Consider the following 18156-nt stretch of genomic DNA (forward strand, 5'->3'; position numbering starts at 1 on the left):
AAGAGTGATCAAACCATCAGCCTTGCATAGATTACCTAGTAATGCTAGTGTCTAGGATACGGACACGTGACAAAGGACGAAATTCCAGACGCCGGGACTCGGGTATCAAATTAAGCTTAAAAGTCAACAGAGACGATCGGGTGTATTAACTTCCGACTTCTATCTATTATACTCCGTGTCCGTACCTACCAGCCAACAACCTACGTAGGACTCTTATTATTACAATGAATGATACTAACCGAGCTAGCCTCGATCGATATGTAAAAATTAATTAATCATCAGCATAGACTACCTATCTAGATAGAGTACGTCACGATCTAGCGAAAATTTATCACCAAGTACCAAGCCAAAAATGTCGATTTCACACTTGTTTCAACGATGAAGGGGAGAGAAGAAAGAATCCTGACGGAGTTTCGTGGGTGTCCGAAGTGCATTTACATTTCTCTATCTCCAAACGAAACATTTTTAAGCCACATCGGTCATTTCATACTCTTTGATGCTGTGACTTTGTAACTATTACACTCCATTATCGATCTAACAATACCAATACCGGTACTAGGAGGTAATATCTACTACTAGTTGACTCAAATACAAGAACGGCGAGTTCTAGGAGCTAGGCTGACATCAAGCTCCCCCAACACGGCAAGAAGTAGTGCCTTGTCATCCCAAGACTCCATCGTATTTACTTTTCTTCCCCCTCTGTTTCGAGACATTTCCACAACTTCGAACCATTGTAAAGAACCATAACCGCCATCGCATTTAGACACGTTCAACTGTATATCGCAGATATGACCGTCGTCCATGTTTTAGATGATTACTACCTCGCAATAACGTTCTTGATCACAGTTGCATATCAATTATTCTTTTTCGCAATTGCATTTTCTCTCAAATTTGATAAACTTACAGGTCAGACCGAGCTTATAGTTCTCGAGAGATTCTCAATTCACTGCTAACATCAATTTTAGATTTTGCTGGAGGAACGAATTTCGTTGTACTTGCCATCATAACCCTTGCATTCAGTGGTCATCACCATGCACGTCAAATCGTCGCCTCTCTTTTCATCATGGTATGGGGAGCACGCCTGTCGGCTTTCCTGTTATTCCGTATCCTGAAAACCGGAAAAGATGACAGATTCGATGATAAGCGTGACAACTTCTTCAAATTTCTTGGGTTTTGGGTATTCCAAATGTTCTGGGTTTGGGTTGTCTCTTTCCCGGTCACCATATTGAATTCTCCCAAAGTCACGAGATTCCCACAGCCTGCTTTCGGCACTGCTAGTGATATCGCGGGAGCCATTCTCTACGCTATTGGTATCATCATGGAGAGTGTGAGTGATATTCAGAAATATCTTTTCAAAGTCAACAACAGCGACAAATCGAAAGTCTGCGACAAGGGTTTCTTCTCATGGAGTCGTCATCCAAATTATTTTGGGGAGATCATCATTCAGTTTGGTAGGCCTTCTCATCTAATTAAATATTTCTCTCACTAATGAATCGTAGCTATCTATATGATTGCAGTCTCACCTGCTGCCGAAGGCTATGTTCATGGTGGAGCCCGTTCAGCTCTCTATGCTTCAATCCTCGGTGCAATATTCCTCACTACCCTACTCATGTTCGTATCCGGCTTGACGCTTCAAGAAAGACCTGGTGCAAAGAAACGATACGAGAAGGACAATCACTGGGAGGAATACTCTCGATATTTAAACCGAACTAGCATTCTTATTCCTTTCCCACCACAAATCTATGAGAAACTCCCTACGATATTGAAAAGAACAATTTTCTTGGAATTTCCCATCTATGTATTCGACCCGGCAAAACATTCTGATGCTGGAAGAGGTCAGCATGGTGCAGAGGAAGGTCGTCAATCGCATGGACGAGATCGACAAAGTACTGATGCTTTGGCTCATTGAGATAAGCCATTCATAACATTGTTATATATTCTGAAAGTCAAACATGGAAATTTATAATGGCGAAGCTTTTGTCGTTTCTTCAATCAGCTCTCGTCCAGAAGTATCCTCTTATTTCATCCAGTCAGACATGTCAGTCGCAACGAAGCTCGCGTTCGGTTTACCAGCGCAATTTATTTAATAATCATGTATAGGTATACATAATAGCTAAAGATATCCTCATAACTATTTAATAACACAAAAATCATTATCAAGAGAAAAGAAAGCGCGAGACGAACTTGAAATTATAGACAGGTAATCATGTGACGATGACTCAAACCCCAACAAGCAGGGAGTCATCTCATCTCATCCGTGCATGCATCTTTCACCTGTGAGATTTCCCAGATTGTGTCATACAATACCTCACATCTTCTAAGCACTTTATTTTCTTTTGCATTTTCATTCTTTCTCAATGATTCCTCAGCTCGGAGGAGATCAAAACATCTTGAATCGATCTCAATCTTTGCAATTGAATCTCACCTCTACCCCACCTTTCCCATCTCATTCTACCATCATCCAATTCAACCAATAAGCAAGCAAGCGAGCAAGCAACCATGAACGTCTCCTGCGAATGCCAAAACGTAGTTTTCAAAACTCCGTTGGCGAAACCGCTGGCGCTTTATATTTGTCATTGTAATGTAAGATTTTGTTGTTCTCTTCATATTTTGGTACGGGGCTTATATTCCTCATGTTGTTGGGTAAGTCAGGAGACATCTGTGGATTTCTGGAGGTTTGTTGTAGAAGTGGGTGGATAGGCGGATGAAATGAAGTAAATACAGGTAATGCTACCAGGAGCTAACTCGCGCGATTTATAGGAATGCAAACGACAATCCTCCTCCGCATTTGGCGCTTCTGCTATCTTTCCTCGATTTCCATTGCCGTGTCCGGAGTTTTTGGCGGTTTATACGTTGGTTTTCTTTTCATTCTTTCTCCTCTCGCTTTTCCAGCTCTATCAATTCCATACGCCCCTCCTCCCATGACAATAGCAAGGAAAACTAACGTCTCTTCTCCTAAAGTCGTCCCACGGCCTCAGGACACACGGTGAATTGTTATTTCTGCAAAACATGCGGTACACGGTTAATCCACAGTACGCCTGGAAAAAGCGTTGTCAGTGTGAAGGGAGGTTGTATTGAGGGATTGGATTGGAAAATGGCCAAACATATTTGGGTTAAGAGGGCTATGGTTCCTATTCCTGTGAGTTTGTTTTTGGATTCCTTTTCTTGAGATTTGGTCTTAGCTGGGGGGTCTTTCACGGATAGGTAGAGTGGAATTGAGAAAAGTGGTTGGAGCGAAAAGCTGGACACCTTGATGTTAGAACTTAATCCGGCACCTCGAGATTTTATGGGCGTAGAGACGCAATGAGACAGAATGAGACAACATGGAATTGAGTTGCTAATATCGTAAATAGGAAGGAGCTGAAGTGTTAGAAGAGGAACCGGATTATGATCCTTACATTTGTAGGACGACAGATCTTTTGGAAAATGGAAAGATGGATGCTGGGGCTGCGTGAAAGAGACGTGGGATTGAACTACTGTGTTTAGTAGGTATAGAGGACGGTAATGATTATTTCAATTATCTTATTACTACCGAAAACTACTAGCTTTTGATAATCACCAAAGAAGGTAAAATTGGAAGTTCCTGTTTCTTGATCATAATGCCTTCATATTATTAAGCATACCGTACTGAATACAAACTGGCTAAGCGAACAAAAAAACAAGTCTAATTGCTCGTGTCCTACAATTATGCCATACCACCATTCACTTGAAGTGTCTGACCCGTCACCCACGAACTTGCCTCACTACTCAAAAATGCCACAACTTCCGCAATCTCATCTGGTTCTCCAATCCTATTCTGAGGATTTAAGCTAGCAAGTGTCTTCAAAAGTTGATCACTCTTGCCCCTGAAGAATAGCTCGGTCGCCGTTGGTCCTGGCGCTACAGTATTGACCATAATACCCTTTCGTGCTAGATCTTTCGAAAGAGCTCGGGTCATTTGCTCGATGGCACCTTTCGACATGATGTATGTTAGGTATTGTGGTGCTACTGTGCTGGCATGACATTGGGTAGTGGAGAAGAATATGATGCGGGAACCGTGTGCCATATAAGGAACGGATTTCTGGAACCATTAGAAAGCCATACAACTAAGAAGTGGATATAAGACGTACCTGGGCGAGAAACAAAGGACCCTTGACATTCAAATCGAATGTCTGATCAAATTCTTCGCTACTGACATTTTCCAATTCATTCAACATCATAGTTGCAGTGCAGGCAACCAAGATATCAATCTTTCCATGTTTCTCAACGGTTGTATCAACCAATCTTGAAATATCGTCAATATTGCCGGCGTCAGCTTTGATGACCGTAGCGTTCTTCTCTCCGATAATTGATGCAACTTCGTTTGCTGCCGAAGAGTCATTACTATAGTTTATGACTACTATCGCACCATCGCGTGCGAGACGAAGACAAATTGCTCGACCGATTCCTTTGCTTCCACCGGTTACAAGGGCGACTTTTCCAGCGAGTGGTTGCATTGTGGCGATTGCGTGGGATGTGAGAATAGGGTGATGAGAAGAGAAAAGGCGCGATCTAGAGATAACTCATTTGATAGTGCGGTGAATGGACAAATAATAGAGGAAAACTTGTCATATTTATACTCATTCTCGAAGCAAGGGCGTACTCAATACTCATTCATACGATGACTCAAAAGGTTGCGCTGACAAGCCAACTTTGCAAGCATAGACCACCGTTTAACTTGCCGGTCGATAGCATTTTGGTCTCTAAGCTTCATAGATATGCATATGTACGTCGGTGGAACATTCCGCAATATCCGTAATATCCTCGATATAAAAACGGAGGTACTGTGGAGATAGACTCATCACCACGGAGTTTGGGGATATAAATAAACCATATATCCTTTCCATTGTATTTTGGTCAACGCAGATACTTGATACTTCTGATTCCACTGGGAAAACAGAGAGAACCTCTGGAAGACGTCAAGATTCCCACGTATGATACAAATCATCCAATAACTTGAAATCTTGTCGCAAGAAATTCTATTCAATTAGTCTTCGAATGCTAGACTAAAATGAGGATAGTCATATGGTGTATTCTCAAGCTTCAAGCAATACCAAACATGACATTCAATATCAACTTTGAATGTCAATCTTTTTGAGAAAAGAACAAATACGACTGACGGTATATGATACAGAATGTGAGATGAAGTGCAAACGGAAACTTTGCCTTTCGCTGTTGGGAAAGTTTATACAACACAAGCAATTGGCCCGTGCATACCTTTTTTGGCCGTAACATCAGCCTTGTGATATTTAATCATCAAACTTGTAGAAAACAATTATCAAAAGCCTTCTCAACGACACACTTTCTTTTGTAATTTATCTGGTTACTTTTCTGATACCCAATTCAATTCATTTCCGCACATAGAATCTACGGAGCCTCAAATCCGATCCTTCGATATCGTCGAACATTTCCTATCGGTCTGCAACAAAAACAACAATCGCATACAATCAAACCCCTCTATCTCCTTTCTTTCAAAATGGATCAAAGAGAACTTACCTCCAGAGTTTCGGCTCTTCAAAAGGCGATCAATGACAAAGAGCCGGCAGCAAACGTCATTACCATTATGGAAACTCTGAAGAGAGATGTGAATGCCACTGAAGAACTTCTTAGGGTATGTCTACACCCGGCTACATTCCTAAACAAGCTCTTCTGGGTCTTTGTGTCTCCACGATAAACCTTCAAATACATGGACTGATCAATATATTCTCTAGGCAACCAAGGCAGGAATGGTAGTAGCCAAACAACGAGGAAACACGAATAAAGACATTGCCAAGCTTGCCACTGAAATCGTCACCAAGTGGAAAAAAACAGTCGAAGCCGAAAAAGAAAAGCGCAAAGCAAAGCAAATGGCGTCCGGATCTTCTCCCGCAGTTCGCAGCAACAGTACTTCCTCTCCTGCGCCCGCGCCTAGCGCCCCCGTCACGAAAGCCTTCAAAGGCGATTCTTCAAAGCGAAGATGGGAAACTGATAAAGTCGACACTAAGCGTACGGGTCTTCCAACACGCGATGCTTGTATTGGATTAATGTATAATGGTCTTGCTTTCAAATGCGAAGAGCCTCCCACTCATGTTATTATCAAGGCTATGGCTGTTGAACAAGCCGCGTTTGATCACTTTGGAGGAGAGACGAAGGAATATAAAGAGAAGCTTCGTTCCCTCTTTCAAAATCTTAAACAAGTCTCCAATACGCAGTTGCGCAAGAGAGTCATGTCGGGAGATATTGAACCAGCTCGTTTTGTTGTCATGACGCATGAGGAATTAAAGTCAGAGGAGATGAAGAAGAAAGATGACGCGTTGGAGTTGGAGAACATGAAGAAGGCTCAGGTACCAATGGCGGAGAAGAGTATTAGTGATGCTTTAACGTGCGGAAAATGTGGTCAAAAGAAAGTCAGCTATTCGCAAGCACAGACTCGCAGTGCTGATGAACCTATGACGACTTTCTGCGAATGTCAAGTTTGTGGTCATCGCTGGAAGGTATGTATCATCTCAACTCGTGATTACAATCTGATTATCTTTTCTAACCATTCTCCAGTTCTCCTGAACAATTAATCCTCGGCGAAAGTTTCTCTTCTCAGTTCGGTTTTATTATGGATGGTTTAGGGGCAAAGGAGTGCATAGGTGAAATTTTTGTTTTCAGGGTGGTTTTCAAGCATGGAGTTTACTCGAAATACCTCCCGCAGGTCTCCCTAGATTGCGGTTATATTACTTCCGATGAAAGTTCACATATCGCATTTGAGTAAATGAAGATCGATGGATGTCTAGCATGTGATACACACAGAGCTTTCGGTAGTAATATCAATTTAAATCGATACTATAGAAACAAGTTCATTTTCTATTTGATTCATGCTGTCTTCGTGGCGAGACGGATTTAGAAGCCTTTTAAGAAGCCCCAAAAATTGCGGGATGTTAACTTGCTCGATCGCGTACCGAGTGATAGCGGGAAAGTAGAGTGCTGCAAGAGCGACATCTAGACTTGATCATGCATACCGACTTATCTATCTATCTAGGTAGATAAACAACGCGAGGGGATTTCAAGTTCCAATACAGAAGCGTGCAGGGGTTGAAAAGTAGTACCGTTGTTAGGTATACTGTGTGTTGTAGCGAGAGCGAGAGTGACGTAGGCAGGCAGATGCTTATTATTTGCAGTTAAGGTAGGATTCCTGGTTCCATATCTCATAGTATCTATCGTAATAATGTAACGTAGATTGGATTGATAAATTGAACGATTGATTGATTGATAGATAATTTGATAATTTGATATGGTAGTCCCCCAGACAAGACAGACAAGACAAGCCCGCCCCAAACTTCCTCTACGCATAAGGAGATGCAAAATATCCTTGCATTCATCTATCCATCATTGGCATCCTGGTATCTCATATTTGCTAAATATAACGTAAAGATAACGTAAAGAACACAATGTATAAACTAATCATCCATCTATCCATCATTTACTTACTCATTGCTCATTCGCATTTCGCTCGCTTAATGTACTTATGCATCCATTCCTCCATCCAGATCCATTGCATTCAAGATACATCCGAAACTCCATCGCAAACACATATTCCTCCTTTCTTATCTTCATAAATCATCATCATCATCATCATCTCCAATCCGGATATTTCCTCCCATCTACTCCCCTCACGGGACTCACAACCCTTTCTCTTCTCTCTCGATCTCTCTCTCTGAAACTCCTCCCTTCGTATTCATCATCTCTCTCTCTATCCGCTCTTTCCGTTCTGATCCTTCTTGCGGGGATTTCCTCATGACTACTATGTCTCGTTTGTAGCCTAGGTCGTTCCCTTCTCTTGTAATCTCTTTCCCTATCTCCCCTATCCCGCTCATCTCGGTCTCGATCTCGATCCCTATCCCTCTCTCGATCTCGATCCCTTTCCCTCTCCCTTTCGCGATCTCTATCCCTATCCCTATCACTCCTATCTTCTCGACTACTGTGCCTCCTACTTCCCCTCCCTTCTCCACTCTCTCGCCCACTTTCTCCACCACTCCCTCCACTCACATGATGAGAATGACTACCAACACCCTCCCCTCTCATCCCCCCATTCCTCCACATCTCCGCAATATCCCCCAAATCCCTCCACTTCACACCTCTACTATCACTTCTTCCCTTTTCTCTCTCCCTATCCCTCTCCCTCTCCCTATCAATATCAACCGATCCTCTCCCCGCCTCTCTCTTCCTCCTCCCTGCCAAAAACGGCGCGCTCAATTTCCCATTCAAATCAATGTTAGTCGGATACTGACCCCGTCTCACTTTCTCCTCAATATCTCTCTGTCTCTCCCTCTCCCTCTCCCTTTCCCTCGCATCCGAAACCGGAGACGGCATCGTACTACCCGGCGCCGTAGATGGAAATGCAAACACCCGAGGACTATCCGCTCCAGCACTTCGTGACATGTAAGCAGTTTGCGGATGTCTTGGTAGGGACCGTCCACTTGTCGATGTTTTTATCGGAACCGTGCGAGTTTTCGGGGAAGGATCGTCTTCCGAATCCGAAGTCACGCTGGTATCGCTGGACGAATCGGAGGAATCGGAAACAATGGGTGCGTGGCGGGATTGTCGCGGATGACTATGTCTTCGCGGGTGAGCGGGGTGCGGCGGGTCCGGAACCGGGACATGATGATGGGGATGGTGGGGATCGGCTGGGGGAGCGGGGTGCGCATGGAAAGTAGGAGCGTCCTCTGAGACGGGTGAACTTAGATTGGGAAAACTGCGATGACGACCGCGGGGTATACGGGGTGCATATGGTTCTTCTGGAGCGAGAAATTGACGCACCCGATGAGTGGGTGATCGGTTGAGAGGGGGTCGTTGAGGTCGAGATGCTGAGACATGGGTGTAAGGTATAGGTCGACTGGGTCGACGGGTAGTGGATTCACGGGTCGCCGATTCGCGAGGAGGCTCACGAGTAGATTCCCGGGTGGATTCACGAGTAGATTCACGAGTAGATTCCCTAGTAGATTCCCGAGGCGGCTCGCGAGTAGACTCACGGGTAGACTCACGAGTGGAAGGTTCGAAATAGCCGCTGCGGGGATGCGCAGCATTTGTTGGTGTTGGCTCTGGGACCCTGGGCGAAGGCCGAACATGAACGTATGTTGCTTGTACTTTCGGTCTCGGCGGGAGGTCCGGTGTGGAAGCATCCTCTTCATCATCCGGCGTTGCTCGTTTGCGTAATTTCTCTGCACACGTCCGATGCCATTCCTCTATTCCCGCATCCGGCACCAATGGGAACGCTTCTTTTGGCAAATCAATTGGGAATCTCTCTCCCGTATCTGGATTTTTGATTTCGAAATCTCGGACGGCGGTTTGGAGGAATGGCACATGTTCCTCGGGCCCCAAAAGTATTTCTATCGATTGCCATCGTACGAATCCTCGCACAGTGAGACATGGTATTGAAGGGGGGGCAAAATCATCTTTCGTCGGGTTTAATGTATGTTGACAGCCTATCGAGGCATAAATCCAAGAGATGGATGGATGTGTCGTCTCCACAAAAAGAGCTATGTAAACGGAAGCTATTAGCAAGCACGCTTCTAAAATCGCGGATAGACAAGGAAGACGACGGGAACCCGAAACTAGATACCCCTCCCCTCCAAACAAAAGAAGACTTACAATCATAATTTCCACCAACAGCTTTATAGAAAAGTGCCAACTTCTCTGGCGTTAGGAATTTATCTTCTTTACTTCCCACATTCTCTATCTGCCACAATGATAAGCACAAAACTCAAAGCGTAAATTGCGAAAGTTTGAACAATCCTTACAATATGATTCGCGACTCCTCTCAACAGCGCATTTAGTACTGGCGTCGGACTCTTATTCTCATCAAACAAATATCCATAGAATTCTTTTGGGTCCACGTCGGGAGTGTTCTCCTGTGGTTGCGGTTGGGTCTGCGCCATATTCACAAAATACAATTTCGATATCTCAGTACCTCACTTTGCCGAAAATGATCAATCAATAAGATCTCGATATGGTTGTTGTTGGCTATTGTGTTTTGGCATCGCATTCGTTTCCTCTGGCTGTTTTGTCCGCATCGATAGAGCGGATCGCAAGAATATATGTATGTAGATACGAATAAAGGTGCGGTAGGATTTTATTCGTGAATCAAGTGATTAAATGGTTTGTACAACAAAAGCAGAAGATCTTTTTTATTCATGAATGAACGATGCTGCGCAAAATTTCATCACCAGTCATAATCCTAATGATTGGGCATGAGCTGGCAAATCATCAGGTATCGGTCTCGTAGGCTGATTTTGCCGTGATATGGGACGAGTGTGGATGAGACAAGCGGTGGGATGCTTATGATTCTGGGGTACCTAGGTAGACAGTACAAGGGTCAATTGAAGAGGTATGAGATTCGTTAATCTTGATTCAGAAAGTGACGACAGGAGGAAAGCTCTTCTTCAACTCGTTCTCGAGGATTAATATACTTTGGATGAATTACTCGATTATGATTTTTGTTGGTTTGTATGATGATCTATATTGAAGATGGCTGGTCAACTAGTATCCATCTGGCAGGCATAACACAAGTGTGATATACAGAGTATCCGTGGAAAAGCCCACTGACAGCAGCCTTGTCTTGGGCTTCAAAGCCTATGAGCCTGTCAAATTTAGACGCGTAGTATTCAATATCCCTGGAAATGATGATTGTTAGTGGGGTTGCGCGGGGCTATACACGGCGTCAGAAGACCGGTGGGTCTCTGAATCATATGGAAGGCGTTTAGAACATTGAGATTTGATTCTATAGAACATTTAGAAGAATCGTTTGGTGAGATTTGGATGTCCTGTGGGTCCTCACAATGAAGCAACAAACGGGAGAAGATATTGCAGAATAGTAAATTGTTATTAGTTGTCTACAAGTACCTCCTAATGTGTACTAGGTACCTACAGAGTAAATAAGTAAAAGGGTATCTTGTACTCGTAAGTGTGCCTTCCAGCAAATTCCCAAATTCCCAAACCCCAAATCAAAAACACATATTGGTATCCCAAAACTCCCATTAAAACCCGTGTACTCTGAACTTTAAAAATCAAGTGATTGCTTTCCCCGACCATTTTACCCAAAAAGCAGAAAAAGCGACGCAAAAAAACAACCGAATCCATTTCAAATCAACATCTTGATGGATCAACTGGCCTGCTTGATACCTCAGTGTGCTCATAGCTTGGAGGCAATTCTGGACGTGGAACAGTAGAACTCGAACGCAAAATACTATTCTCAACCAAGTCCTCTCTTGGCATCTCAACAACTCGTGGTCTGAGATACTCATTCGCATCTGCTAGCTCTGCAGCAGCTTCTTCTGCGGTGAGAGCGAGTGGCGCAGTTCGGTTGCCTTGAGCTGCAATCTGTATTGGGAGACAGAGTTTGACCGTAGAAGCTGGAATTCCTGCTCCTGGAGTATGAATGGATAAGGCGAGATCCAATGAGTAAGTTCGAGAGACGATGCATGAATGGAATGAGGGGACCCAAGTCTTTGACGAAGGCAATGAAATCGGGACTAAAATTTCTGCTGTATAGTAGATCTTGTCCTGTGCCTTTAGCGACATTTGTGAATCATCTGAATATTCAGACGAACTAGACGATATGGTAGAAGCTCGTCGGGACAAATCTGGTTGTGGTAAGTGCTTCACCCATGCGACCTGCTCAACACATCTTGACGAAAGAGGAACCGAGGTTTGATAAAATTGTCGGGCAGGGTCAAAGTTCTTGACCATACTCGATTTGGAAGAGAGAAATTTTGCTGGCTTGGTAGCATAGAAACTTATCGCTTTAATTTTAGTAACTAAACTACCAAGACGAGGTGGTTGTGAGCTAGCATCGTGTGGTTCAAATTGCAGCTTGACAGTTGCCATTGACGTGGCCCCCGAAGAACTTTCAGGAGACGGAAGAACGATTGCTCCAGTTTGATCGGCTGAAACAGTTATTTTCCCTAGCTTTCCAGAGAATACGCCCTTTCTCAGAGACTTTGTCTTAGACAGCTCGTAATCATTCTTGTCATCGTCTGAGATACTCAAAGGAGGTGCTTCCGCCACCATTGGTATTATTTGAAGTTTCTTCGAGCCCTCAATCAGAGAAATCTCCTTCTTTGGGAAATCATTGTGTTTGATAACTCTGGCATTGATTGAGTATTGGACTTTGGTCATCTCTGGAGCCAAGTCATCTAGTATGGATGTTTCGCGATCGCCCATGCTAGGAGGCAATTGCACATGTGCCATATGGACATGATCGGCATCACATGCATGCGAGCAAGCTGTTGGAAGGAGTTGGTCTGGGATGACAAAGTTGAATGGGAAGATATATGTTTTGCCAGCTTCGGCAATTCGTGGTTGAGGATATGCAGCTTCTCGAATTGGCATGACGAGTTTTAGAAATCTGTGTACGGCTGTTGTTTTGGATGCTGCACTGGAATGAGATATGTTTTCGACATATGTTCGAGTAACACCTTCCAGGGTAATCCGGATTTCATCGAATTCCGCATCATGGGGAGCTGTGATTGAGGCCTTGCCTGACAAGCCATCGAATGTTGTATAGGTCTTTCCATCATGGTGGTCATCTAGGATAATTTCGACATCTGGTCGTTTGAACGAGTTGATTTTCTTGGCATAAGTAGCAATTGTTCCAGAGCCAGAGGATACGCTTGGAGCAGACATTTTGTCTGAAGGTACTTGAAAAAGAAGCTGGACAAAATAGAAGAGGATGTGCGATATAGGAGGGGAACAATGTTTAGATAAGTACTATTGGATATATGATCATGCGGGGAAATATGTGCGCTGAAGGCTCTTGGGTGTAGCTTTGATAAGAACAGGGAAGGAATCGACAATTGCAGATTGATATCGGTTGTGAAATGCCGAATTCAAATGTGTGATTGATATGAAGCTGTTTTCGTATCTTGGTGACACTTTTTGAAATCTGGAAACAGGATGAGATAATGGATTACCTTTATATATAACAATACCTACTCGAGTGCTGTTTTCATATTGACTAGTAGCTCCAGAAAATAATAACACCATCCATGACAAACCTTTGAAGATGAGTCAAGCTTGTCAGATATGCGCCCTTGATGCATCATATGGAATATTTTCTATTTGATGTACATGTCTCGACTTTCCAACAATCTAGGATCCTCCGTCCGTGCTTTGAAGGGAAGTGAACGTCAAATGATCCCTAACGATTGATGATGTGATTGGTCAATCAATATCCGTGCATCGATCCAATACGCCCTTCACTGTCTACCTTCACTGTCTACACCGAATTGTTGATGCGCCTCCATGTCACTGTCAAGAATTTACTACCTGGGCGAGCGGGGCATACAAGATGTTATGTTATGACTAATCACTAATCCGTAGAAATGTGGTGATCTGTGCTACTATTCCGTATAACCTCAATTCCCATATCACAATGGATTACTAATGTTGCAATATGAATGATATCTCACCCAAAATAATCCGACACTTCGTCTCTCGTGAGGCTGACTTGCTGGTAACTATCAATTCTGGCTTCTCTGATCAACAATCGAATATTCAATGTTGTCTCACCCATGCAGCCGGAATATCGATATCCAACTCCGAACCACCGCAGGAATAAGAACGAAAGTCTGGAAGTCAACATTACCCATTCTCCATTCCCATCACATCATACGGGCCACTCAAACTTTCCCTTCCCTACCCTTTTGAACTACCTACCTCACATCCATCCCAAATCCCAGGATCCCTCTAACCCAACCTTTCCTCCAAAGGTATTCCTATCCTTTTCCCTCCCCAGCAAGCACAAACAAATCCCATGGAAGGAAAGGCGCGACTCCTTCATCTCCACCCCAAACCTTCGTATCCACTCCCCAAACCACGCACGAAACGAAATTTTCGCGACCTTAATTCAACATCGCAAATACTTAACGTACACGATCACCTCTGACACATATCTCTCTTACAACTGCTGATAGCGATCAACTCCCCAGCCAACGTGTTGAAATTTTCACGTCCTGCAATTTCTGCCATTGCTTGGGCGCATTCCATCATGGGTATACGAATGTCATTGTAGATTCTAGCCTTCGAGTATACGAGTCTGGGATATTTAGTATCGATTATGTATCCATAATACGATTCGAGTGATGTCGTGATGAAAGGATTGGTTCTCGAGATGGGCTTGTCATTTCTCCTTCTTTTGCGTGTCATCTCGATTCTCAATATCTGATGTATTTCCCATGTGAAAAGCTCATCACGCCCTAGAATAGAGTAGACTGTTTTAATTCTCCTTCCATCCCACTCCACCTCATCCCCATTAATCGTCCATTACCTACCACCTAGTAAATCCTCTGCAGTCCAGTCTCTCTACTTTAATCATCGCTGCTGACTACCAAAATACTACCCCACAAATCCCGTAATATGTCTTCCCCAAGGCGTACACATTCATTAGTATCGCCCTCTATACAGAACCATAAACCCCCAACCCAGCAAAAATTTCACATGTAAGATTTCCGCCCTATGCTCTACGATGAGGTACAGCTCTAAAGACCAACCCGATATCGGACGCGCGGGGAAGAGTCATCCATCCATCTCTCTCCATTCACATTCACATTCACATTCACCCACACTACTCTACACTACACTACACGTCCACCCATTCCACACCGCATCACAGCACAGCACATCCCAAACAACACGGCAAAACGGCTCACGGCGAGCCAGGAGCAGAAACAGAAGCGGAAGAAAATCTAGCTTTCCAGGTTCGCTCTGGGCCTTCCCCACACAGACCCATCCGTACCTTGATGGTATGGTACTCCGCGAGTCTCCATCTGTTAAGCGAACGCCGTGTCGGTGTTCAAAAGTCGGTGTTGGGACTAGGTAGGTACACAATCGAAACCCTACTACATATCATCTCCGGTATTTTAACTTTTCTCTGGATAACTAGCGCTCAGGGTATCGAGGTACCTACCTAGTTATGCTATACCGGTTGAATAGCTTGTTTGGGGGTTTAAGTTTTAGTGTTGTGTGAGTCTTACAGGGTCAGAGTGTTAGAACGTTAGAGTCATATATCAACAGTAGTACACATAAACAGAAGACAGATACTTTTGTATCACCCGCCTGGAATTATCATGGAAATACATTTGTTTTTTATATGCTAAATGAGTTGTGCTATATTATTTTTATTGATATTGTAGCAACTACTAGTATCTTAAGCAAATATATTTCATGCCGATACTTTCTCCGAAATATACTATATTATCTATTCCATCGCCTATCCACCCATTCGTTTAGCACTCAATCCACATCTAAAGCAAAAAGCCCTCTGACACGCGAACCCATCTTTTCCGCATTTTCGAAGCGTTCCTCCGGGCGTTTGTACCATTCCTGGACTATGTGATGAATCTCTCAATTCCCTTTTTCTCATAAGATCTCTTCGGGTAGGTGTGGCATAGTCAAGAAGAGGCGTTCTTGACTTCCTTGATTCACTGCGAGTGGGTGTGATGATACCCCCTCTCCTCTTGTATGGTGATACAGTAGGCGTTCTGTTACCATTGATCATATTCTGGAGAGCTAAATCTTCAGAGTCGAATGTAGGTGTCTCAATTTCTTGGTTAACGTGATGTGATGGGGTAAGGGGCGTATTTTCTTTCTCATCCAGGTCAACGAATTTTCGTTTGGGACGAGGTATAGGGGAGAACCGAGTAGGCGACGAAGTGCGCGGTACAGGACCGTTATCAACAGAATTTCTCCTCTGTTGCATTCTCGACTGTATCCTTTCATCTACTGCAACAGTAGGTGACGACTCAACTTGTGAAGTTGAAGGAATAACAGCACTACTACTAAATTTTCTGTTCGTCCTATGTTTCCTCCGTGAGTCCAGAGCATTTCTTGGAGACGTTTCCGGAAGTTGATCAATATCAAATATATCAATGCCAGTCTCATTTACTCTATCTGATAGAGCAACATCAATATCAACAATCTCAGGCTCAGGTTCAGATTTTATTTCGAGTGTAGGTTTTTTGGGAGAAGCGATAGGTAGGGACTGTGGCCATTCGGCACTAAGCTCGTCAAACTCATCAAGATCTTTGAGAACGCTCAACCCTTTCTTCGGCGGCACAAAAGCGACAGGATTTGTTTCGGAGACTGCTACTTGTTTTTCCTCCCGTTTGATAGTAGTTCGAGACCCCTTTTGTTTGTCCTTTCCTGGCAATGAGCAGAGAAACAAAACGGCATCTCCCTCAAGGCCAAGGCTCAACTCATCAACTTCCTCTGACACGGACTTCGTTGTGCTTTTCTTTTCAGAAGATTTTGGTTTCCTACTAGTTCCACCTTTCAATTTGCTACTACTCGATTTTCTTGCTCCTTTCTTGAGCTTGGTTGTTGAGCCTTTTGAATGTCGCGTCGCCTCAAGATTAGACCCAGTTTCTTCATCTGAGAATTCGTAGGCGGGATTAACAGTGACTGGCGCAATCCTCTGAACTTTAGGGCCGATATGTGTAGGAAGTTCCGGCTGACCATCACTTTCCTCCGAAGATTCCAAATCAGAGCTCCTCAAATTCAAGGCGTCTTCATCTACATCCACCGGTCTGACATCGGTCAAGTCAAATACACTGGCGTCTCGAGCCAAATCCTTGTGTAATCTACGGTCCAAGAATTTGATTGTGGCAACAGCATCTGACCAACTAACTAAAGTCGATGCCTGCTGGGCAGGCTTTCGAGTTCTGGAAGATCGTTGGAAGGAAGATATCGGGTGCGAAATACGTGATGCAGATCTAATGCTCGATTCTGTTTCCCGATCTTTTTCATTATATGACCCACGAGAACCTGGTCTAGTTGAGCATTCCTTAGACCACAAATGGAGATATTTTTTGCGGTACCTCTGTTTCCAAGAAACTCTCGAGTGCCGGCTATTTAGAATTTCTAATCCTTCCCATATAGACTCCGTTGCAAACGGGAGACCCTGATCGCGTGCTTCGGCTACCTTTGCGATGAGCGTCTTGTCCTCTTCTTCCGTGAATAAATTGTGACCCCGTGGTGAGGCAGCATGACTTGAAGTGCTCAATCCGTCCGAAAGTAATGTTGGTTTATGTGTAGCTCTTGGAGTTCCTTTTGCGCCTCGTCCTTTTGGTAGAGCCCATATCGACCCAGAAATACCGGGAGATGGACTACGCTCAGTTTCTGGCTCTGGAATAAAAGCTCTCAACGATGACCGCTTTCTTGGTTCTAGTGAAGGCAACTCAGGTGCTCGCCAGGCTGGTTCGATATCGGTGTCATCGTGGCTTTGCTTTTGTGAAATGAGGCTCACAATTTGAGGGGCAACTTCAGGTCCAAATGAACGTAAAATTTCATTATATGAAGGAAAAGAAATGCTGTGTCCTTCAGATTGTACAATCTGACGCTGTTGTAAATCGTTTCTAGGGGTGCTGTTCCGAATGCATTCTGTCTCTGTCGTAGATGCCATGTCAAGAAAAAGCTCCTGTTTCGGTTCATCGTAGCCACGTAAAATAATGTCGTCCTCCTCCATATCCTCATCACTCATTTCGGCCACATCATCTTTATCAACTATTTTGTCGCGTACGTTATCTCCCTCTTCCCTATCATCTCCTTCTTCCACATTGCTATATTCGTCGCCCGATGTCTCTGTGACACACTCTGGTTCGGCGGTCAAGGCTCTTAACAGACTACCTCCCGCCTTTTTGCTTCCAGCATCTCGCTCATCTTGCATCTCTTTCAAATGCCCATTATCAACCAATATTTCCCCAGTAAGCAAGTCAATTTCATCCCCAACTCCATCGAAATCTTTCCCATATTTTTCGAAGATTGATTCGAATGTTGATTTTAATTTGTAGTCGAGTCGAGCTCTCTTTTGTTGAAGTTCTTGATCGGGATCATATCCAGGTTCGTAAATTATATCGTCGTTCTCGTCATCGACAATAAAATCATCTTCCTCAGTGTCACTATAATCTTCAGAGTACTCGTCGTTAACTTCGAGGTCAACAAGATTGGAATCCGCGGGCATCTTCTGCCTTTCTGTTGGAGATTCCATATTGATAATTCGCAATCATGTCCGAAATTTGAGAATGTTGTGGAAATCATGAGAGTGTGTAGTTGTACATCACTATTTCAGTAAATGAAGATGAGAAGTTATTAATCAAAGTCGCGAGCCGTATTTCATAG

The 18156-nt window shown here is 43.8% G+C and overlaps 7 protein-coding genes across 7 annotated transcripts; 3 read left to right on the top strand and 4 right to left on the bottom strand.

Annotated features, from left to right (window-relative positions):
- Positions 1–737: 737 nt before the first annotated feature.
- Positions 738–1909, top strand: Bfra_008872 (putative 3-oxo-5-alpha-steroid 4-dehydrogenase protein; the record flags this gene model as incomplete). The annotated part of the gene is made up of 3 exons (XM_037339228.1): positions 738–906; positions 966–1451; positions 1500–1909. Exons 1-3 carry the CDS (start codon positions 789–791, stop codon positions 1907–1909), a joined length of 1014 nt encoding a protein of 337 aa, XP_037190794.1. The 5' UTR covers positions 738–788.
- Positions 1910–2499: 590 nt separating this feature from the next.
- On the top strand, positions 2500–3455 carry Bfra_008873 (uncharacterized protein; the record flags this gene model as incomplete). The annotated part of the gene is made up of 4 exons (XM_037339229.1): positions 2500–2583; positions 2761–2852; positions 3034–3139; positions 3354–3455. The coding sequence occupies 4 exons, from the start codon at positions 2500–2502 to the stop codon at positions 3453–3455; spliced, it is 384 nt and encodes a 127-aa protein (XP_037190795.1).
- A 230-nt stretch (positions 3456–3685) lies between these two features.
- Bfra_008874 (putative short-chain dehydrogenase reductase protein) lies at positions 3686–4475 on the bottom strand (the record flags this gene model as incomplete). The annotated part of the gene is made up of 2 exons (XM_037339230.1): positions 3686–4060; positions 4110–4475. The coding sequence occupies 2 exons, from the start codon at positions 4473–4475 to the stop codon at positions 3686–3688; spliced, it is 741 nt and encodes a 246-aa protein (XP_037190796.1).
- Positions 4476–5494: 1019 nt separating this feature from the next.
- Positions 5495–6558, top strand: Bfra_008875 (putative transcription elongation factor s-ii protein; the record flags this gene model as incomplete). Its single annotated transcript, XM_037339231.1, has 3 exons — positions 5495–5629; positions 5730–6491; positions 6550–6558. The coding sequence occupies 3 exons, from the start codon at positions 5495–5497 to the stop codon at positions 6556–6558; spliced, it is 906 nt and encodes a 301-aa protein (XP_037190797.1).
- A 1059-nt stretch (positions 6559–7617) lies between these two features.
- On the bottom strand, positions 7618–9920 carry Bfra_008876 (uncharacterized protein; the record flags this gene model as incomplete). The annotated part of the gene is made up of 3 exons (XM_037339232.1): positions 7618–9521; positions 9634–9721; positions 9783–9920. 3 exons carry the CDS (start codon positions 9918–9920, stop codon positions 7618–7620), a joined length of 2130 nt encoding a protein of 709 aa, XP_037190798.1.
- A 1207-nt stretch (positions 9921–11127) lies between these two features.
- Positions 11128–12666, bottom strand: Bfra_008877 (putative arrestin (or s-antigen) n-terminal domain protein; the record flags this gene model as incomplete). Its single annotated transcript, XM_037339233.1, has 1 exon — positions 11128–12666. One exon carries the CDS (start codon positions 12664–12666, stop codon positions 11128–11130), a length of 1539 nt encoding a protein of 512 aa, XP_037190799.1.
- A 2584-nt stretch (positions 12667–15250) lies between these two features.
- Bfra_008878 (putative myb-like dna-binding domain protein) lies at positions 15251–18025 on the bottom strand (the record flags this gene model as incomplete). The annotated part of the gene is made up of 1 exon (XM_037339234.1): positions 15251–18025. The coding sequence occupies one exon, from the start codon at positions 18023–18025 to the stop codon at positions 15251–15253; it is 2775 nt and encodes a 924-aa protein (XP_037190800.1).
- Between the last annotated feature and the right edge of the window lie 131 nt (positions 18026–18156).

Source organism: Botrytis fragariae (genome assembly GCF_013461495.1).
Source record: "Botrytis fragariae strain BVB16 chromosome Unknown tig00000101, whole genome shotgun sequence".
Lineage (NCBI taxonomy): Eukaryota > Fungi > Ascomycota > Leotiomycetes > Helotiales > Sclerotiniaceae > Botrytis > Botrytis fragariae.